At 49.1% G+C, this 23629-nt stretch overlaps 1 protein-coding gene across 1 annotated transcript; it reads left to right on the forward strand.

The window, feature by feature from the left end:
• Positions 1-328: 328 nt before the first annotated feature.
• On the forward strand, positions 329-22914 carry Pigz (phosphatidylinositol glycan anchor biosynthesis class Z). Its single transcript, XM_045149185.1, has 6 exons — positions 329-337; positions 9854-10016; positions 10995-11133; positions 11813-11922; positions 18523-18654; positions 20529-22914. The coding sequence occupies exons 1-6, from the start codon at positions 329-331 to the stop codon at positions 22091-22093; spliced, it is 2118 nt and encodes a 705-aa protein (XP_045005120.1). The 3' UTR covers positions 22094-22914.
• Positions 22915-23629: the final 715 nt, after the last annotated feature.

Below are 23629 nucleotides of genomic sequence, written 5' to 3' on the forward strand. Positions count from 1 at the left end.
TTAATGTCTCTCTGTTTAAGCAGTTCCTTTACGGGTTGGACAAAGTTGTCGGGCGCAGAACTCGCGCTCTGAGAATTGCCCATGGCACACGCTGTTATCTACCAGCGAATTTACCGGCCAGAACAAGAGGACAAGGCAACGTGCGTCACACCAAAAAACCTTGTTATCTACCAAGGCCTTTTACTTTCGATTCGTACCGTGAGGCTAATCCTCTTCAAAACAGCAGCACTCCCTTCCAGGTTCGTCACAATGGCACCAAGAGCAGCAAACAACAAGAAAAATGAACCACACAGGAATAAAAATGGCAAGAATCAAATACGGGCTTAGCATGACTGGGGTAACTTACCGCGGTCTTCCTCTCCATGTGTCAAGTTCTGGATCCTCTTCGGCCCCTCGCCTGATGCCTACAAGGCACCCGGCGTCCCGGGTTTTTGGCACCACTTTGCGGCGAACTCCCTGACCAGCAGGAGAAGAACGACCAGCAAACGAAGATCCTTCTTGATCACACTTTATTGGAGAGCCTCTTGGTTAACAGGAAAGTTGATGGCGAAGGGGCCGGGGCGCAGGAGTGTAGCTGCTTTTATAGGGTGTAATAATACAAGACACCTACGGATTGGCCGCCACCTGCTCACCCACCACCCAGGGCCACGGGAAAGGCCCAGGACGCATTACATCATGTGCACGCGCAGCATCAAGCAAGACTGTCGCCAGGATATGACCAAGTAGGGGGTTGTTCATCACAACCCTCAGCAGGAAGTCAGTGCCATCTTGTAATGGCATCTGTAGCCGCTCCCTGCATTCCCTGAAAACTAAAGGGAAGTAAAGAGTTAATAGCCATCCTAAAGCTTATGGGCAATAAAGTAGCAACAGAAGTATTTGGCCTCATTAAGTTTGACACCTTCCCTGATTGATGTACTCCTCTTAGCCTAGATGGCCTTGAAGGACTAGGGACCATCTGGGTATCCTCCCTTAAACAAAGCTCTGATGGGGGTGACAAATGAGGCTCAGACCCCTCTGCAGTGGGCTCTGAAACACGGCCAGCTCTGAGAACCACTGCTCCAGGAGGCAGGTCCGGGACTTGGGCAGCAGATTCAATGACAGTTTGTTGCAGTCTGGTTCACACTGCTGGTAGAAATCACCCAACCAAGAGGTATCCTGAGGAAGCCTATTCTGAACAAGGACACAAACAGCTACAAGTTCTTTACTACACCTGGCACAGTCTGTTTTCCTTAGGATCTTCCTTATAAGTTTGAACCCCAGCCTGGCTCAGGGCTTCAGACTCCATCCTGCGGGAAGGCTGCTGCCCCTTGCTGTTTCTCTCAATAAACAGTCTGGAGAGATCAAGTCTGATGTTCTCTTTCACTTTTCTATTACACTTTCCTTAACCCAGTACCCATGTGAAGCCATATGCACAAAGTGGCACATGCATCTGCAGTTCGTTTACAATGGCAAGAAGCCCTAACCTCTCCTTTTCTCTCCTCTCTTCTCCTCTCCTCCCCTCCCTTCCTCTCCCCTCCCTTCTCCTCTTCTTTCTTTCCCTTCTCTTCCCTTCCCTTCTCTCATCCTTGCAAATGAAAAGTAAAGTCTTTACTTTGTTTGAAAAAATAAAAAGGCAGGCTATGGTGGCGCACACCTTTAATCCCAGCACTCAGGAGGCAGAGGTAAGAAGATCACCATGTGTTTGAGGCCACCCTGAGACTACATAGTGAATTCCAGATCAGCCTGGGCTAGTGAGACCCTACCTCAAAAAAACAAAAACAAAAACAAACAAACAAAATAAAAGCAGGATAAAAATGCAGTTCCCTTCCCATCATCACCTCCCAGTTATACAATCATGACCTCCTGAGGAGCATAGTGTGGCACAACCTGTCGTCCCGGCATTTGGGATCCAGAGTTCCAGACCAGCCCACGTCATAGAGCAAGATCCTGTCTAAAAATGAAACAACAAATAGCATTATTTACCTGGGTATATTAACTGAGTGGGCATGCCTGGCACATAATAAATGATCTTCGCTGTCAGCCTGCCTTCGGGCCTGCCCATGCAGCCCTAATAGACTGTGTGAGCTGCAAATCTGAGCATGTCATTCTCTAACCCCTCTCCCCCATGAAAACATTTCAGCAGCCTCTCTTCTCCCTAGGGTGAAGTGCACACTTCATAGCCAGACACAGGAGGCTCTCTCTCACCCTAGATGCCAGGTGGCTCTGGCTTACCTCTAGCTCCACATCTCCCCCTCCGCACCCCCATAATCCAATCCACAAACCCACAACGGCTCACTACCAGCAAGGCAGTTCCCAAAATAACATGACCTTGTCAAGGAGCCCAGAATCGCTCTCTTGCTCGTCTCTAGCGGTGGACTAACCACCATGGAATTTGGTATGTATGTAAGGTAAGGCAAAGTGGGAAAGGGAGAAGAAATCTTCTTTTTTTGAGGGGGAGGGATTTTTTCTGGGATTAAAGGCATGTGCCAACACATCTGGCCCAAAGGCATATTTTTAATGAGATATGGTGGAAATATGATGGAAAGCTGGATATCTGTGTGGAGGGAAATGAGTCTTGACCTTCACTTCAAACTTAATTGGAATGTATCAGAGACCTGAAGAGAAAACATAATCTTTCTCAATTATAGACAAAAATATCAGAGAAGGGACTGGAGAGATAGTTTAGCAGTTAAGGCATTTACCTGCAAAGCCAAAGGATCCCAGTTTGATTCCCCAGGACCCATGTAAGCCAGATGCACAAGGGGGTGCATGCATCTGGAGTTCGTTTGCAGTGGCTGGAGTGCACATTCTCCCTCTCTCTATTTCTCACACACACACTCTCTCTCTCCCTCTTTCTCTCTCTAAAATAAATAAATAAAATATATTTTTTTAAAAAATCAGAGAAAATTTTAAGGTAGGCAAAACTTTCTTAGGTCTAAAAGCATGACCCAAGCCAGGCCTAGAGGCTCGTGCCTGTAATTCCAGTTATTTGAGCGGCTGGGGCAGGAGGATCATGAATACAAAGACATCCTGGACTACAGAGTGAGTTTAAAGCTGATTTGAATAAACTAGTAAGAACTTATCTCAAAATTTAGATAAATAAAAATAAACTAAAGAGCTAAGGGTATGAAGCCCTTATTAACAGGCATGAGACCCTATAGTCAATCCCAAGCACCCAAGATGTATTATACTACAAGGAAAATATTTTTGGTATTTTGAGACAGGGTCTCTCCATGCAGTCCAGGTTAATCTCAAATACACATTTGCCATCCTTCTGCCTCTGCCTCCCTGAGTCCTGATATTACAGGTGTGTACCACCTTGCCCACTTTACAAATTTTTTATCATTATTTATTTATTTGAGAGTGACAGATGGAGAGAGAAAGAGGCAGATAGAGAATGGGTGCGCCAGGGCCTCCAAGCACTGCAAACGAACTCCAGATGCATGTGCCACCTTGTGCGTCTGGCTTACCTGGGTCCTGGGGTATCGAGCCTCGAACAGGGGCCCTTAGGCTTCACAGGCAAGTGCCTAACTGCTAAGCCATCTCTCCAGCCCTTTTTTATTTTTATTTTTTTGATACAGGGTTTCACTCTCAGCCAAGCTGACCTGAAACTCACTCTGTAGCCCAGGCTGACCTCAAACCCCAGCAATCCTCCCACCTTGGATTCATTTTTTGTATTTAATATTTTGTTGTTGTTGTTTTTTTGAGGTAGGGTCTCACTCTGGCCCAGGCTGACCTGGAATTCACTATGTAGTCTCAGGGTGGCCTTGAACTCACGGCAATCTTCCTACCTTTGCCTCCCAAGTGCTGGGATTAAAGGTGTGCAACACCGAACCCTGCTTTTTAAAATATTCTTATTCTTATTTATTTGACAGAGAAAGAGGGAGAGGGAGAGAATGGGCATGGCAGGGCCTCCAGCCACTGCAAACAAACTCCAGATGCTTGCACCCCCTTGTGCATCTGGCTAACGTGGGTCCTGGGGAGTTGGACCTGGGTCCTTTGGCTTTGCAGGCAAACACCTTAACTGCTAAGCCATCCCTCTAACCCCCACTTTGGACTCTTGAATGCTGGGATTGTAGGCATGAGCCACCATGCCCAGTTCTAAATTTTGTAATAAATTAGATGCTGTCACAATTAGAAACTCCAGCTCTTAATGTTAAATTTTTATTTTGGGCACATTAGAGCCTCTTGACACCAGGTGCTTGGGCCACTTTTTGCCTCCAGTTTATATGGGAGACTGGGGAATTGAACCTGGGATGGCAGGTTTTTACACATCCAGCTTTAACCACTGAACAGTCCTCCCCGTACCCAAACTCTGGCTCTTTGAAAGATGCCATTAGGAAAGTGGGCTGAGGGCTGGAGAGTTGGTTTAGCAGTTAAGGCACTTGCCTGTGAAGCCTAAGGACACAGGTTCTATTCCCCATTACCCACTTGCACAAGATGACATGTATCTGGAGTTTGTTTGCAGAGGCTAGAAGCCCTGGCATGCCCATTCTTTTTCTATCTGCCTCTCTCTCAAATAAATAAATAAATAGTGAATGGACAAACTTTAAAACAAAATCTAAAAGGGCTGGAGAGATGGCTTAGTAGTTAAAGTACTTGCCTATAAAGTCCAAGGACCCAGATTCAATTCTCTAGGACCCACATAAGCCAGATGCACAAGATGGTGCTTGCATCTGGAATTTGTTTACAGTGGCTGGAGGCCCTGGTGCACCCATTCTCTTTCTCATTCATAAATAAATAAATGATTAATAAATATTTATATGAGAGAGAAAAAAAACACAGAGAGTGAGAGAGAGAATAGGCACACCAGACCCTCTAGCCACAGCAAATGAACTCCAGATGCGTGTGCCACTTTGGGTACTGGGGAATCAAACCCCAGGCCCATGGGCTTTGCAGGCAAATGCCTTAGCCGCTAAGCCATCTCTCCAGCCCACAAATAATTATTTTTAGTGAGGTTATCTGTAATCCCAGAATGTAAGAGATGGACAGAGGAGAATGAAGAGTTCAAGGCCAGGGCTGGAGAGATGGCTTAGTGGTTAAGCACATGCCTGTGAAGCCTAAGGACCCTGGTTCGAGGCTCGATTCCCCAGACCCATGTTAGCCAGATGCACAAGGAGGCACATGCGTCTGGAGTTCATTTGCAGTGGCTGGAGGCCCTGGCGTGCCCATTCTCTCTCACTCTCTCTCCGCCTCTTTCTCTGTCTGTCACTTCCAAATAAATAAGTAAGCATTAAAAAGAAAAGTTTAAGGTCAGCTGGGCATGGTAGCACATGCCTTTAATCCCAGCACTAGGGAGGCAGAGGTAGGTGTATCACCGTGAGTTTGAGGCCACCCTGAGAATACATAGTGAATTCCAGGTAAGCCTGAGCCAGAGTGAAACCCTACCTCGAAAAAACAAAATAAATAAATAAATAAGTAAGAGTTCAAGGTCTTCCTGTACTATATAATGAATTCCCAAACCAGCCTGGGCTTTTGAGACCCTATCTAAAAGAAAGAAAGAAAGAAAGAGAGAGAGAAAGGCAGGTAGGAAGAAAGGAAGGAAGGAAGGAAAGGAAGAAAGAAAGAGAGAGGGAGAGAAAGAAAGAAAGAAAGAAAGAAAGAAAGAAAGAAAGAAAGAAAGAAAGAAAGAAAGAAAGGAACGAAGGAAGGAAAGAAGAAAGAAAGGAAGAGAGAGAGAGAGAGAAAAGGGAAGGGAAAGGAAGGGAGGGAAGGAAGGGGTTGAGCCAGGATGTAGAGGCGACCGCAAACCACCACGCTGATCCATCTCTGATAGTAAGAAAGCAGCGCAACTGCTTTGAAAACAAACTGACAGCTTCCTGGAGAAGGAAAGAAACACTCTAGCCAGGCCTTTGGTGCCCACCTGCACTATCAGCGCTTGGGAGGCTAAACTGGGGCATAATAAGTTCCAGGCCACGTGCTGGCTTCGGCAGCACCTCTACTAAAAAATAACTTCCCGGACAGCCTGGCTACAGGGTGAATTTAAGGATAGCTTGAACAACTTAACGAGACCCTGTCTCAAAATGAAAAGCAAAAAGGGAGCTAGGGATACAATTCAGTGGGAAAGCACGTGGCCGGCATGTGCAAGGTCCTGGCTTCAACCTTTAGTGCTACCAAAGGACAGCATGGCTCACCACCCAACAAGCCGGCCGAGATACTCACCCAAGAGCAATGAAAACATGCGCGCACGCATAGGCTTGTATAGGTTGGTGAAATTCACTGTATTCACAGTATCCTTCAGTGGAAACAACCCAAATGCCCCCCCCCTTTGTGTCCTGAGAGGGTGCCCCAACATTATCCACAAGGTCCAAAAGGACCACCTGTGGCGTGGCCATATAGTAGAAAACACTGGTGATGAAAAGGGAATTTATGGCACACTCTCCTGTGAATACTAGAAACTGTGCTGCCTCAGAGCCCATTTTGAGTACGTGTTTAACCGAAGGCTCCAAAAGCAAAGTTTAGTAGTCACTTCGGGCAGTTTCCTGTGCTCTGCTCACCCCCAGCTCCTCATTGTGGTGAATCCAGATGTCTGGCCCTAGATACTGTCACTGTTTTCTAAATGGGGAACTAGCTCAGCATTTAAAGGCCCTTGCTTTTAAGTACTTCCCTGTAACCCCAAGTAAACACAGCCTCCCAGATTCACCCAACCTCATACCCACCATGTACTGAGTGGATGCACACTTCAACAACCACTCCTAAGTCCCATTGTGGCCCCAAGACTCAAGATGCTTGCTGTACACCATCCGATTAGAATTTGCCTTGGGGTAGGCCCAGAGTGGGGGCTCACACCTATAATCTCAGCATGGGGTAAGCTGAGGTAGGAGGATTACTGTGAGTTCAAGGCCAGCTTGACTTAAGAATGAGACCCCATCTCAAAAATAAAAAGAAGGGGCTGGAGAGATGGCTTAGCAGTTAATTGCTTGCCTGTGAAGCCTAAGGACCCTGGTTCGAGGCTCGATTCTCCAGGACCCACATTAGCCAGATGCACAAGGGGGTGCACATGTCTGGAGTTCATTTGCAGTAGCCAGAGGCCCTGGCGTGCCCATTCTGTCTCTCTCTATATCTGCCTCTTTCTCTCTCTCTGTCCGTCGCTTTCAAATAAATAAAAATAAACAAACAAACAAAAAAAAGAAGTGAAGATCACTTAAAAAATGAATTTAAAAAAAATAAAAAGAAGTCATCTTGGGGAGCCTACTTATTAATACTCTGGGCCCCAATAAAGGCCTCTACCCACAGAGCCTACGCTCTCCCTAGCTCCCGGGATGCTGGTTGAGGACCGCACCAGGTAGAGCCCCGTCACCCTAGTCAGCGCCTCCTTCCCAGAAAACCTGTGACCACTCCAGATATCCTGCATGTCTCCTTGGCTTGCCTACCCTGTGGCTCAGGCACCTAACACACGGGATTTTGTCTCTTGTCAGGGTTCTTCTATCGAGGGCTGTCTTGCTAGGAATAAACTGGACACTACCCATACAGGAGCCACAGGGGCACCTGCCAGTGTGAACAAGTTTCCTATAAAGGGTATACCTGGTCACAGGTCAGTCACCAAACAGCAGGCCATCTGATCTAGGACAAATAAGTGTTCAGTGAAAAGCATACTATAAAGCCAGGTGTGGTGGCTGACACCTATAATCCCAGTAAACAGAGTCAGGCGGATCCCCGTGAGCTCAGGGCCAGCCTGGTCTACATAGTGATTCCAGGACAGCCTGAGACAGAGGAGCCCTGTCTCAAAACAAACTGGGCTTGGGCTGGAGAGATGGCTTTGTGCAGTTAAGGTGCTTGCTTGCAAAGCCTAAGGATCTGGGTTCATTTCCCCAGGACCCATGTAAGACCGATGCACAAGGTGACATACGCGTCTGGAGTTTGTTTGCAGTGGCTAGTGGCTCTGGTGTGCCCATTCTCTCCCTCCCTCCTTCCCTCTTTCTCTCTCTTTCTCTTAAATAAATAAATAAAAGTATTTAAAAAGGGCTGGGCATGGTGGTGCATGCCTTTAATCCCAGCACTCGGGAGGCAGAGGTAGGAGGATCACTGTGAGTTTGAGACCACCCTGAGACTCCAGGTCAGCCTGGGCTACAGTGAGACTCTTCAGGGAAAAAAAAAACAAAACAAGTTTAAAGAGATGGCTTGGTGGTTAAGTCCTTTGTCTGCACAAGGTGACACATGTGTCTGGAGTTCATTTGTAGTGGCTGGAAGCCCTTGTGCACACACTCTCTCTCTCAAAATAAAATTTAAAACTATATATATGTATGTATATATGTGTGTGTGTGTGTGTGTGTGTGTGTGTGTGTACATAATTTATTTATTTTCAAGCAGAGAGGGTGGGGGAGATAGAGAGAGAATGGAGAATGGGCCTGCCAAGGCCTGTAGCCACTGCAAACGAACTCCAGACGCATGCACCACCTTATGCATCTGGCTTAAGTGGGTACTGGGGAATTGAACCTGGGTCCTTTGGCTTTGCAGGCAAGCTCCTTAACCGCTAAGCCATCTCTCCAGCCCTAAAAAGATTTTTAAAATAAAAAACAAACAGTTCAGGAGTTCAAAACCAGCTCTAGCTACTTCCCCATTTAGAGACAGGGTTTCCTCACTTACCCTTAAAGCTCATGAGTTTGGCGAGACTCACTAAGCCACAAGCCCTAGGGAATCTTCCTGTGTTTGCTGCCCCAGCACTGGGATTACAGGCATATGCCTCTGCACCTGGCTTCTATATGGGTGCTGAAGATCCAAACTCAGGTCCTTATGCTTTTGAGCCCCAGGCTGGTCTTGAACTCACAGAGATCCTTCTACCTCAGCCTCCCAAGTGCTGAGGAAGACTACATGCTTACTAGCTGTAAGCATGTTAGGCAAGCGCTCTACCACGGAGCCACCCACCCAGCTCTAGATTGGCGATGGTACACGTTTCAAGCCTGTAGTTCCACCAGTCGGCCACGTTCCCCTTTTAGCGGTAGGCGGGGACTTGAGGCCACAGCTCCTCAGTGGTGGATAGAGGCCGGGCTTGGCCACATCCCCATCCCACGAGTCGTCCGTCCCCCATCCCTCCCCGACCTGGCTTCGGCTGGCAGGGCCTGGACTCCTGGGGACACGGCGACCTCCCTGCAGCCCCTGGCTGTGGGACAGCCTAGAACCAACCCGTCGTTCCCAGCCTGCGCAGTGCAGAAAGGGAGCGCGGGAGCGCGGGGCTGTGTCACTTCCCAGTCGCATCGCCACCTGCCACTGCCTGCCTAATGGTCGTTTTTTGTTTGTTTATTTTTTTTCAAAGTATTTTTGTTGTTGTTTTTGTTGGATTCTAAGGAAGAGCCCGGGGTCTCGCACACACAAGGCTAACGCTGGACCTCGAGCCCTCCCCCACCCCAGGGTGGCTGTGGACTACAAAAGTGTGGCCATGAGCCCGAGCATGAGCGCACGCCTGGAATCGCAACCCTCTGGAGGCCGAGCGGGAGGAGTTCCAAGGAACCCTGTTAAAGAAATATATATAAATAGACAATTAATTAAAGTACGATTGTGTCCTTGCGCCAAAAAGAGCTAGTGATCAAGAGTGGCTCGCCTACAAGGGGAAGGGATGCACAAGGGCGGGGGCGGCGCCTGCAGGAGCACGGGTCCCCGTCCCGCTCCTGCAGGATAAATACCCTGGCCTAATTCCCTGGCCGCAGCTGAGAAGCGGCCACCGAGAGGGCAGGCGATGCCCCGCCCCACCTTGCCCAGCCTTCCGGGCCTCGCCTTGGGGACCGCAGTGGCCAGCGCTGCAGGTGGAGCCTCCGAGGCGTTGCGCGGGTGACTCAGCCCCAACCGGGGAAAGAGTGGCTTAGGGCCGGGCTGGAGGCGCAAAGGGGGCGGGGAATAGAGCATAATTTTTTTTTTTTTTTTTAATCTATGCCCGCAGCCGACTCACAGACCAGCAACTGCCAGAGATCCCAGGAAGGCAGAGGAGCTATTGGCAGCCACATTCTCGCTGGCAGCTTTCTCCAACCGGGTCCGCCAGCGGTACCTGCAAGGAACCTTGGGGAAGACCCAGGAGCTGGCGGTGCTGTTTGTCAGTAAGAGAGGTAAGAGGGGATTCTTCACTCTCAGAGCACTGACTTTGCGTCCAGAGGCCCAGGCTTGTCCTCTCCTGATGCCAGACTTGCCTGGGGTTCCTAGGACCCTCTGAGAACTTGCTGAGTCTCCGTGTCCCCATCTATTAAACAGCTGAATAGGTCAGGCCTGGTGACACACGTTCTTAATCCCATCATTCGGGAAGCTGAGGTAGGAGGGTCGCTGTGAGTTCGAGGCCAGCCTAAGACTACAAAGTGAATTCCAGGTCAGCCTGGGCTAGAGCAAAATCCTGCCTCAAAAAAATTAAAACAAAGAAAGAAAGAACTAACAACCCAGTAGTATAATGTTACCTCACAAGGTCCCTATGAGCAGGGAATCCTCCTAACTTTTGCTAGGAAGGCCTGGTGTTGGAGGCTACTTAGGCTTGTCCTCCCAGGTGAGGGGGGCGGGCCCGGGAGCCCTGTGGGGGCAAGGACAAGGACAGAGGGGGACTCTGTGGGCCAGCACAAAGTTTTCTTGGCGACCATGGAGCACTTGTACACATACTGTGGTAGCCACCGATGTTGCTTTCCTTAAGACTGTCTTTTACCTTACCTGTCCTTCTCAAATGTCACTTTTCATCTCCACACATCTTCACCTCAAAAAGAGTACCTCCGTCGAGGTGGTTAACAGCTGGAATCTTCTTGTTTTCTTTTCTTTTTTAATTTTTTGAGGTGGAGCTTTGCTCTAGCCCAGGCTGATCTGGAATTAATTCACTATGTAGTCTCAGGTTGGCCTTGAACTCACGGCAATCCTCCTACCTCTGCCTCACAAGTGCTGGGATTAAAGGCGTGCGGCGCCACCACTCCGGTATCACCTGGAATCTTCTTGCTGCAGAGTGGAGTTTTCGTTTTGTAGCTTAGTTGTGATGGTTAAGTGATGTGCCTTTAATAGAAAATCTTTATTCTCTTCCAGTCTCCTTAATTGTGTTTAGCGCTGTGGGTTTGTAGTCGCTGTTAACGAAGGAATAAACATGGGCTCCACTGGCGTCCAGAGGACGGAGGCAGCCAGTCCCAGTCCTCCCAGTGCTGACCAGGCAGCTCACCCCCCCCACGCCCCTGCGGAACGTACTGTAGCTTCGGGGTCAATGTGAGGGTAAAGTGCCCCGCACAGGAGAAGGCATTTAGCAAAGCTACTCTCACTCTGTCCTTGGGATGGACTGGTCTCGAAGAGCATGGTCTTTGCATGTAATGGGCCGGAAGAAGCATTTGGTGGCTGTGCTGGCGACCCTCTCTTTGAGTCCCTAAAACTGTTCCCAAAGCTAGATCCGATGGAGATCTCGGATTGCAATCCCCCATTAGCCACGACCCAAAAGCTTTCTCAGGAAGAAGTTTGCAATCAATGTGAAGGAGGGACATTCACTTGGCGTGAGCCACGCGCAACGGCTGCACCCAGAGTCGACATGTCACTGCGCGCACGCATTGGACGTCTGAGAAACCTCAGGCGTCCAGAGCTGACCCCAGTCCTCTGGCTCAGTCCACCCGAATGAGCGACTGATCACCCGCAGCTGGCCGGCCCAGCAGTCTCTTGCTTCCCCACCCCACCCCACCCCACCCCAGCCCTTCCGGCGTGGCCTGTCCCCCAGCACCCCACCCCCTGCGCCCGGCGCAGCGGTTCCCCTTGGCTGTACCCCTCCCATCACATGGTCTCTGCCCGCCTCGGCCCCGCACATTCCCCGCCCCCGCGCGCCGTACCCCTTGTCTCCGCGGTTCTCCCCTACCCCACGGTCCCGTCTAGCGCCCCGGCACCTGTCCTTTTATTCCCCCAGCCTCCTGCTCCCCCTGCTGCCTCCGAGAGCCTTAGCCAGCCGGCTGCGGAAGACGCAGGATGTGGACCGACGCGCCAGCCGCAGCCAGGCGAATCCGTATGCTCCTTTGAGTGAATAAGCAGACTTCGCTCTCTCACTGGGCTCAGGTGAGTGTATTCGTCGTGCCCCTCGGCGTTGGCTCCGCCCCCTAGGGTGTTGTCAAGACGAAGCCACTAGGAACCCCCTCCTCCAACCTGGCATTTTGCCTGGGGAGCCGGCTGCACTGGCAGCCAAAGGCTCTCGAGAATGTTCCCACTTGTGCTCAGAGTCCCCAGGTTGCCATCTCCTCCCGGGGATCTCTGGATCTTCTTGGCAGATGACCGCATTGGGATCGATCAGACTGGACTCTAGACTAGGCCTAATATTTATTTATTTATTTATGTGAGAGAGACAGAATGGGAGAAAATGGGCACTCCATGTCCTCTAGCCACTGCAAAGAAACTCCAGACAAATGCACCACCATGTGCATCTGGCTTTATGTGGGTACTGAGGAATTGAACCTGGGTCCTTAAGCTTCACAGGCAAGTGCCTTAACCGCCAAACCATCTTTCCAGCCCTTAGACTAGGTCTAAGACATCTGAATGGATCCCAGTCCAAGGGCCCATGTGCCCAGCAGGGCCGAGAAGTGACGGTGAGAGCCCAGCTCATAGCAAACCTTGGCACAGGCTCTGTGGGAAGCGGGCTTTGGGAAGGTTCCTGGAGATGCGGGCAGTTGAAGCAGAACGGGTCATGAACTCAACCACTTGCCTCTTGTCTGCATTTGTGCTTTTTACAACCGCCACGAGGTAGGCACTCATTTTGCAGATGAGATATACACTGAGGTTCAGAGATTGAATGCTCTTTCACCATGAGCAAGTGGTGAGCAAGGGCTTGACTCCTGAGCTGCTGGAAGTCATGGCTGCTCTTAACCTCCGTGCTATTAGCACAGTGAGCAAAGGCCTCCAGGGAGCTGTGAGAACCCGCAGGATGGAGGAGGGGCTACAAAAGCACCCCATGGCTAGGGCACCAAGCTCCACTCACAAAGAAAGGAGAGTGCGCAGGCCTTGTGTGCCTAAGTGGAGACTTTGGACTTGGCCCTCAAGACGTGCAGAGCTGGGCCCGAACCCCCTATCCAGGTTGCTCTCCTGGTCACAGCCGGAAAGATGGCAGCATTGGGGGAGGGAGCCGAGGGCCGGGACTGGCTTGTTTGCAGCTGGCCTTTCAACATCTTTCTCCTTGGGCGCGCAGAGACTGCTTCCTGCTGTTTGACACACTCAGGGACGAAGGCAGCGTCTGCCATTCAACTGTGCGCGGCCAACTTTGGGGCTTCAGCCATGACACCTCTGCACAGACACGCCTAGGGCTGAGGAATCCCAGGGCACACGTATAGCAGTCACGGCACACCTGGATTCAGAGGGATGGCAATGGAATAAAATGGCCGAAGGCAAAGCTGGTACAGCCTGTTGAGGGACGAGAAAGAAAGTGGACCAGGGCTGATTTGCTTGGGCAAGATGAGGCCCTATTGGGCAGCACTGTGCCCGAGGGGTACAGAACGCGCTAGGCAGTGCACCAGGCTCTGGAGTCAAGCAGAAAGGGGCCAACTCCCAGTTTCACCGAGTTACTTATGTCATCTTAGACTCAAAAGTCTGCTGATTCCTCTACAAGATAGGCAAGCTGACGGGACTGAAGACTTGTGAAGCTAAAGTGAGATAATGAGCAGGTCACAGTGGCAAGTGCTTACAGTGCGAGTTACTAGAGAGGCAGAGGCAGGAGCCACTTGAGTCCGGCCTGGACAGACAGTGGGATTCCATCTCTTAAAACAAACAGAAAGGGCTGAAGAGATGGCTCAGAGGTTAACGGAGGTTGCTTGCAAAGCCTGCCGGTCCAGGTTCCATTCCTCAGTACCCGTGTAAAGCCATATAGGGGTGCGTGTGTGGAGTTCCTTGATGGTGGCCCTGGTACATCTAGCGTCTCTCTCTTTCTTTCTTGCAAATAAGCAAAAATGTTTTATAAAATCCAACCAACCATTTAAAAATATCAGTAAAATGGACTGCTGCCGGACGTGGTGGCACACACGCCTTTAATCCCAGAACTCAGGAGCCAGAGATTGCTGTTAGTTCAAGGCCACCCTGAAACTGCATAGTGAATTCCAGGTCAGCCTGGATTAGAGAGAGATACTATCTCAAAAAACAAACAAACAAACAAAAGTAAGATGGACTGTTACACTTATTTATGAATATGCTATAAACCACCAGTGGTACATTTTAGATGAGTGAATTATATGGTATATTAATTATATCTCAATAAAACTATTTTGCATGAGCTAGGACTGGAGAGATAGGTCAGTCAATAAAGTGCTCACTTTGTAAGCATGAGAACCTGAGTTTGATGCCCAGAGCACACTTAAAAAAAAAAACAAAAAACCAGGGGCTGGGGAAGATGGCTTAGTGGTTAAGGCATTGGCCTGCAAGGCCAAAGGACCCCGGTTCAATTCCCCAGGACTCACATAAGCCAGATGCACAAGGAGGCACAGGCATCTGGATTTTTTTGCAGTTACTGGAGGCCCTGGCACACCTAGTCTCTCTTGCCCTCTCTATCTCTTTCTCATTCAAATAAAAAAAATTATATATATATATATATATATATATATATATATATATATATATATATTTAAAAATAATAAATATGGGCACAGTGGTACACGCCTGTAATCCCAGCTCTGGGGCGGCAGATATAGGCAGATCTCTGGGGTTCACTGGCCAGCCAGTCTTGCTTAATTAGTTCCAGGCCAATAAGAGACCCTGTATTAAGCTGGGTGTGGTGGTGCATGCCTTTAATCCTAGCACTTGGGAAGCGGAGGTAGGAGGATGGCTGTGAGTTCAAGGCCACCCTGAGACAACAGAGTGAATTTCAGGTCAGCCTGAGCTAGACTGGGACCCTACCTCTAAAAACAAAACAAAACAAAACAAAGAGAGAGAGAGAGAGAGAAAGAGAGAGAGAGAGACCCTGTATTTAAAAAGGTTGGTGAGAGCTGGAGAGATGGCTTAGTCGTTAGGGCACTTGCCTGCGAAGCTTAAGGATGTAGGTTCAATGCCCCAGGACCCATCTAAGGCAGATGCACATGGTGGCACATGCATTTGAAGTTTGATTGCAGTGGCTTGAGGGCCTGGCACGCCCATTCTCTCTCACTATCTGTTTCTTCCACTCTTTTTCTCCCCCCCTCTCTCAAATAAATAAAATATCTTTAAAAAAAAAGGTTGGTGGCACATGACCCATGGTTTTCCTCTGATCTTCACAAGCACATGTACACACATGTATGCACATCTACATACACACAAACAAGCACAGACAAATAAGTAGATAGAAGATGATAGACAGATTTTACTTTTTAATATTTTATTTATTTATTAGAGAGAGAGGGGGAGAGGATGGGGGAGAATATGGGCATTCCAGAGCCTCCAGCCACTGCAAATGAACTCCAGACACATGTACCACCATGTGCATCTGGCTTACGTGGGTACTGGGAAATTGCACCTGGGTCCTTAAGCTTTGTAGCCAAGTGCCTTAACCACTAAGCTATCTCTTCATCCCCATTTTTTTTTCTTCTAATATCTTTATATTTGAGAGCGAGAGACAGAGAGTGAGTATGGGTGTGCCAGGGCCTCCTGATACTGCAAACGAACTCCAGACACAGCACCACTTTCTGCATCTGGCTTTATGGTGGGTACTGGGGAATCGAACCTGGACTGTCAGGTTTTGCAAGCAAGTGCCTTTTACTGCTGAGCTATTTCTCCAGCCCCAAATAGGTGTTGTGTGTGTGTGTGTGTGTGTGTGTGTGTGTGTGTTTAAGGAGCTAGCTGCACAGCACAACACAGCACTTCCAGTGTGGTCATGCCTGAATGAGATCGCCATCTCTCTCCAGCATGAGGAGCCAGACAGACTCAAGAGCATGACTGAGAAGCAGCAATGGGCCCTGGCAACACCAAGCCTGGCTGCTGTGGGATGTGACAGGAGTTGCTTGAGCCTGCAGTTCCCTTTCTTTCTTCCTTCCTTCCTTCCTTCCTTTCTTCCTTTCTTTCTTCCCTCCTTTCTTCCTTCCTTCCTTCCTTCCTTCCTTCCTTCCTTCCTTCCTTCCTTCCTTCCTTCCTTCCTTTCTTTCTTTCTTTCTTTCTTTCTTTCTTTCTTTCTTTCTCCTTTTTTTTTTCCCCCCTAAGGTAGGGTCTCACTCTAGCTCAGGCTGACCTGGAATTCACTGTGTAGTCTCAGGGTGGCCTCGAACTCACGGCGATCCTCCTCCCTCTGCCTCCCGAGTGCTGGGATTAAAGGCGTGCACCACCATGCCAGGCTTGAGTCCAGAGTTCTTGCTGATGTTATTTGCCACCAACCAAGTACTTCAATCACAAAGGGGTTTAATAGAGGGGAGTGCCTCTGTGGATCCAAGCTCTCACCCAATCTCCAGGAATAACTCTGAGAACACCATAAAACTGACCTGCTGGAGGAGCCACTAAGGACAGTGTTCTGTTTGAGACTCAAAGACCAGGCAGCCATAGTGGCCTTGTATCCACAGCCAAGCTGGTGACTGGCCACAGAATGCTGCTCAGAAAGCTTCCCCATTTCTGCCCCACCACCAGAAGTGGAAGGAGATGATGACCCTCGCTTGACCTCCACTTTCCAGATGTCTCCAAGCTACTGTCCAATTTCTTTGCTCTTTGTTCCTATTTTTTTTTCAGATATTATATCTGGAATTATTTTTTCCTTCTGCCTGACACATACTTTTTCTTTTTTAAAAAATATTTTTATTATTTAAGACACAGAGAGAAAGTATGGGCATGTTAGGGTCTCCTGCCACTGCAAACAAACTCCAGACACATGAGCCACTTTGTGCATCTGACTTTATGTGGGTACTGTGGAATCAAACTCAGTCTGTCAGTCTTTGCAAGCAAGTGCAAGTATTTTTAACCACTGAGCCATCTCTTCCCTCTACTGGCTTCCCCCCCCCCCTCGTTTGAACCCTGATAAATGACAGGTTTGGTGAGAACTAGATCTAGAGGAACAGAATCTTTGATTTTTTGCACTGCGTGGGATTGAACCTAGGCCTTTGTGCATGGTGAGCGTAACACCTCAGGACTTTAAAAAAATTTAATTTTATTTTGAAAGTGTTTTACTTGGGAGAGAAAGAGAGAGGGAGAGAGAGAGAGAGAGAGAGAGAGAGAGAGAGAGAGAGAGAGAGAGAAAGAGAGAGAGGGAGAGAGACAGAGAATATGAATATACCAAAGCCTCTTGCCAGTGCAAACAAATTCAAGATGCATGTGCCACATTGTGCATCTGGCTTTTTGTGGGTACTGGGACATCAACCCTGCCTGACAGGCTTTAGACTCTGAACTTTCTGTGTAGACAAAGCTGGCCTTGAAGTCATGATCGTCCTGCTCAGCTTCAGTGCCTGGGTTACAGGCAAGTGCCACCAGGCCCTGCTAGGGAACAAAAGCTTAGGGGTAAATTTTCTGAATAAGTTGAGGATTTTCCATAATTGGTTCTCTAGTCTGACTACATTGAAAACTCTAATAACTATAAACCTAGCACTTGGGAGGCTAAGGCAGGAGAATCACGAATTTAAGGCTAGCCTGAGCTACATACAAAGACCTTGTCTTGAAAAAAGTTAGATTCCCCAGTATCCACGTAAACCAGATGCTCAAGGTGGAGCATGCATCTGAAGTTCATTTGCAATAGCAAAAAAGGACCTGGCATGACCATTTTTCTGCCTCTCTCTCTCTTTCTCTCTCCCTCTCTCAAATAAACAAGTAAATAAATAAATATTTTTTAAAAATAGGGCTGGAGAGAAAGGTGCTTGCTTGCAAAGCCAGACAACCTGGGTTGGATTCCTGAGTACCCAGTAAAGACAGATGAACAAAGTGGAACTTGAGTTTGGGGTTCATTTGCAGCAGCAACAGTTCATTCATTCTCACTCTTTCTCTCATAAATAAATAAAATATTAATGAACATTTTGAAATTTTTTCATATATATATATATATATATATATATATAATTTATTTATGAGAGGGAGGGGGGTCAGATAGAGAGAGAACGGGCATGCCAGGGCTTCCAGACACTGAAAATGAACGAACTCCAGAGGCACGCACCCCCTTGTGCATCTGACTTACATGGGTCCTGGAGAAATCAAACCTGCGTCCTTTGGCTTTGCAGGCAAGCACCTTAACCACTAAGCAATCTCTCCAGCCCAAGAGTATCTTTTTAAAATAGTACTAAGATTCTATTTCCAGTGGTGAAGTCAGCTCTGATAGCAGTAGAGATACACAAATTATCACCACAGGTTAGACCAGAAAGGTTCTAAGTGAGTACATATGATAGCTTAGAATACTGTAGGTATTCTTTTTAAATTTTGTTTTCAATGTAGGGTCCCACTCTAGCCCAGGCTGACCTGGAACTCTTTATAGCTCTAGGCTGGTCTCAAACTCACAGTGATCCTCTTACCTCAGCCTCCCAAGTACTGGGATCAAAGGCATGGGCAACTACACCTGGCTATTGTAGTTATTAGAATATGACAAGATTGCTGATTTTGTTCCTACAATTTTCAGGAATTATTACTTACATTATAATAACTACCAAATGTCACTCTGGCAGATGTAGAGTGGCACCTGTTGCAGATATGATGTGATTCCACACTTTTGACCAGAATTTGATCTGAAGATGGCAGCCAGGGTGCTCTGGGGCAGCCTTAGCCTATTCCGAGTGCTGTGGTGTCTCCTTCCCCAGACTGGCTACATACACCCAGATGAGTTCTTCCAGTCGCCTGAGGTCATGGCAGGTAAAGCTCCCTGCGTAGGGTTAAGATTTGTGGCCACAGAAGCTGCCTGAGGGGCTGCCTGGATATTTAGTGAGGAGGGAAGAGCATGTGGGGACAAATGAGCAATGAGAGCTGAGAAAAGCACCTCCTTGCTGGGTGGTGACAAAGACCTTCTGGATGATACCAACCAAGCCTCAGCATCTGCTTCGACCACTGGTTCATTCGCAGTGAAAGCTGCGTTGGACCTGTCAAGGAAACAACTTTAGAGGTGGGCTTCCCCAGTGGCTTGGGAAGCTTACCTGGGGATGTGATCTACATCAAGTTGTCTCATGAAGGCTCTAGGAAGGAGGGCCTTCTCCCTTTCTGATCATGTTTTATAAGTTATAAACTTCTTAAAACATTTTTGAGGCAGGGCCCTACACCACAGTTTCTTGGTGCTAAATTTTTCTGTCTCCATTCAGGCTGTACTGTCATTTTGTCTCCTGGATATGGTTCCTCCCTAACCCTTCACAAGGTATGGCCTAGCCTACCTTGAGCTACCCTGGATTTATTTCCTGTGTTGCACGACCAATCATCACAAACCTAGCAGTTTAAAACTGCACCCACGTTGCTTCACATTTCTGTAGATCTGAAGTCTGACATGGACGTCAGGTGTGACCACGTGTGTCTGAAATCCCAGCACTGGGGAGGCAGAGACTCAAGGTCCTTAGAACTCTCTGGCAAGCCAGTCTAGACTAATCAGTGAGCTCCAGGTCAATGAGAGACCCCATCTCAAGGGGGACAACATTCCTGAGTATGAAACCCCAAGACCATCCTCTGGAGCCCACCAGCATGCACACATAAGGACATATATGCACACATGCATCTCTCCCCCCCAACATACACATGCACATACATTCATATCTGGCAGGGGTTCTCAGGCTATTACAAGGTTGGACTCAAGATATTGGCTGGCCTGAGTTCTTGTCAGAAGCTCTAAGGAAAAATCTGCATCCAAGTTTTTTTTAAACAATGATTACTATTTTAGAGCAAGAGTGACACACACACACACACACACACACACACACACACAGAGAGAGAGAGAGAGAGAGAGAGAGAGAGAGAGAGAGAGAGAGAGAGAGAGAGAGAGAGAGGGGGAGGGAGGGAGAGAGAATTGGTGTGTCAGGGCTTCACCCACTGCAATCGCACACCAGATGCTTGCGCCACCTAGTGGGCATGTGTGAATTTGCGCTTGTGTCACCTTTGTGCCTCTGGCTAATGTGGGATCTGGAGAATTGAAGATGGGTCCTTAGGCTTCGCATGCAAGCACCTTAACTGCTAAGCCATCTCTCTAGCCCCACCCCCTTTTCTGAGGTCTTGCTATATAACTCAGGATGGCCTGGAACTCACTAGAGTCTGGCCTCAAACTCTTGGTAATTTTTCTGTCTCTGCCTCCCAAGTGTTGGGATTACAGGTGTGCACCACCGCTCCCAGCTTCAAAGATCTCTGTTGGCAAATTTTAATTCACTTCAACTGTGGAACCATAGTTGCTATTTCCTTGCTGTCAGCTTGTGGAAGCCACCCACATGCCTTGTCAATAGCCCCTTCCTAGCGTAAGCCAGCGGGGACACATCAAATCCTTTTCATTCTTTTAGGTCTTTGCCTGCCTCCTCTGCATGCAGCCGAAGAAAACTGTCGTTGAAGGGCTGGCGTGAGGAAGTCAGGCCATCTGATAATCTGTTTCAGTCAGGGCTGCCAAGTGGCATTTAACCGCAGCAGTAAAACCCTCCCTTTGCAGTCCCAGACGTTGTGCCGAGAGTGACCACTAGGGGGCGGGCAATCCAGGTGTCATCGTAGAAACTATCCAGCACGTGCCTAAACTTGGAACTGGCTCACTTCTGCCTCTCTCTCTGCAGAGGACATCCTGGGCGTGCAGGCTACGCGGCCCTGGGAGTTTTACCCCAGCAGCTCCTGCCGCACGGTGGTCTTCCCACTGCTGACCTCAGGCTTGGCCTTCTGGTTACTCAGGCTCTGGGAAGAGCTGGGACCCTGGCCTGGCCCAGTAAGTGGCTATGTGTTGCTCGTGGGGCCCCGACTCCTTCTCACGGTTCTTTCCTTTGCCCTGGATGGGGCCACGTATAATCTGGCCCCACTGTGGGGGGCAGATCGCTGGAACGCCCTGGCTCTACTGTCTGGTTCCTATGTCACTCTGGTTTTCTACACAAGGACCTTCTCCAACGCCATCGAGGGACTGCTCTTCACATGGCTGCTGGCGCTGGTGTCTCCCTATTTGGCGTGGAGCTCCACACCCAAGAAGCCTGACCCAGGTCCGTGGTGGTACAGCTGGCTACTTGGAGCAATAGTGGCTGCTGGCTTCTTCAACAGGCCTACCTTTCTAGCCTTTGCTGTGGTCCCACTCTTTCTGTGGGGTGTCCACAGAGTCTTGGAGCCTAACTTCAAGACCCTGACCCGGGAGGCCCTGAGGCTGCTGCCCGGGGCAGCCCTCACTACACTGATGTTTGTGGCCACCGACAGCTGGTATTTCTCCAGTTTATCTAGATCAAGTAGCCTGGTTCTTACACCTGTCAACTTCTTGCACTACAACCTGGATCCCCAAAACCTTGCGAGGCACGGCACACATGCGCGGCTCACTCACCTGGCAGTCAATGGCTTTCTGCTCTTCGGTGTCCTGCACGCCCGGACACTGCGGGCTGCGTGGGGACAGTTCCAAGTCTGCCTCCGAGCCTTTGCACAGATGGGTTTCCGGAGGGCGCTGGGTACCCCGAGCCTGCGGTCCAGCCCCAGGTTTTCTCTCCTTCTCCTCTACTTTGTGCCTCTGATCCTGCTGTCGGCCTTTAGCCACCAAGAGGCTCGGTTCCTCATCCCCCTCATCGTCCCTTTAGTCCTTCTTTGCAGTCCACGAACACAACCTGTGCCCTGGAAGGGCACCTTGGTCCTCTTTAATGCCTTAGGTGGCCTCTTCTTTGGCTGCCTGCATCAGGGGGGCCTGGTACCTGGCCTGAAGTTCCTAGAGCAGGTGGTCCATGTGCCTGCGCTCCCAGGCATGCCTACCCACTACACGCTGCTCTTCACTCACACCTATATGCCTCCCAAGCATCTGCTACACCTCTCAGGTCTGGGGTCACCTGTGGAGGTGGTGGACATGGGTGGGGCCGAGGACTGGGTCCTGTGCCAAGCTCTGAACAACTTCACCAGGCAGCCAGCCTGCCAAGTGGCTGGCGGGCCTTGGTTCTGCCGCCTCCTTGTGGTAACCCCTGGGACAACCAGGCACGTCCTAGAGAAGTGTCACTTGTCCCTCAAAAATGAGACACTCATGTTTCCCCACCTGACCCTGGAGGACCCACCAGCCTTATCCTCCCTGCTGGTCGGGGCTTGGAAGGACGACCTTAGTCTTCACATTGCAGAGCTGGAGGAGACGCCTAATATGACAAAGCAGCCAGTGCCCAAGATACAACTGTAGAAAGTGGCACACTGACCCAGGCAGCTGGGTTGGGACATTGGGACCTCCTTCAGGGATCTCACGGCTGCTGCTTCTGGCCATAGCCATTTGCTGTTCTGCCTTTCGGGTGAGTGCACACTCCTTCCCCGTAGACACCAAAGATCTGACGAGTCACACTCCCAATGCCAAGGTCCCCAAAGAATCCTAGTGTACCAATGGCGCCTGTATGTTTCTGCCCTATTGCTTCCAACCCTTGTAATGCTTTAAATATATAATGGCACCTGGTTCTGAAAGACAATGAGCTGCTGATATTCCTGTGACCTCTCCCAAGCCTCCCATGATGCCTTAATTCTTGCTATCATGACAGTCTTTTGGCATCCTAAGGACAGTCTGGCATCCCACACTTCTGATAGCATGAAAAGGAGCAAAGAGGCGGCTCAGATTCAGGGATTCCAGTTCTTGTTCCTGACCTGCTCCACACTGCGTTCTAAAAAGCCCCTTCTTACATGACTGAGTATGAGTGCCACTCTCCGGCTAGTTTAAGATTATCCTCCAGGGAGATGGCAATAGACACTGAGATTCAAAATTCACCAAGCGAGCTCAACAATAAAGACTTGTAACATGCCCTCCAAGGCTCAGGAACTCTGTGGAAGAGGGGCGGGAAGAACGTTAAGAGCCACAGGTTGTGAAGGTGTACTGAGGCATTGTTGTTCCCCCACCCCAGGGACTGACCAGTGCACTGAGAGCCCTCTGTAGTATAGAGTGGGGGAAAGGGGCATCAACAGATGGGAATAAGACAAATGTGCAATATATTCATATCTTCAAGTTCTCAATAAAAAATTTAAAAGGTTGGGCACCACACCTTTAATCTCAGCATTGGGGAGGCAGAGTTTGGAGGATTACTGTGAGTTCAAGGCTAGTCTGGGCATATAGAGTTCATTCCAGGTCATCCTGAGGTAGAGTAAGGCCTTACTTCCAAAAAGAAAAATAAGGCTGGGTGCGGTCACACATGTCTTTAATCCCAGCATTGGGAGGCAGAGGTAGGATCACCATGAGTATGAAGTCACCCTGAGACACCCTGAGACTACATAGTGAATTCCAGGTCAGCCTGGGCTAGAGCAAGAAACCAAAACCTCAAAAAACCAAAAAATGGGGGCGGGGGGGGGGTCTGGAGAGATTGCTCAGTGGTTAAGGTGCTTGCCTGCAAAGCCTCATGACTGGTGTTAGATTCCCTAATACGTACATAAAGCCAGATAGATGCAGTGGCACATGCATCTGGAATTCATTTGCAGCCCTGGCATGCCCATTCTGTTTCTCTTCTATCTGCTTGCGAATAACTAAATTAAAAAGTCCCTTATATTCACCAAACCCACTGCTCAATTTTACAAAAGATCAATCTTACAAAAGATCAGAGGATCAGAGTGTCTCATGTTTAGCAGGTGTTTAGCAGTGGCCAGTGTCATTCTTGGAGCCAGAGCACGTCTCTTAGCTTATTTCTTACAAAGCTCTTTAACCATGGATGTAGAAATTGCATTTTGGTACTTGTTGACTCAGTGT

Source organism: Jaculus jaculus, chromosome 5 (genome assembly GCF_020740685.1).
Source record: "Jaculus jaculus isolate mJacJac1 chromosome 5, mJacJac1.mat.Y.cur, whole genome shotgun sequence".
In the NCBI taxonomy this organism is placed as follows: Eukaryota; Metazoa; Chordata; class Mammalia; order Rodentia; family Dipodidae; genus Jaculus; species Jaculus jaculus.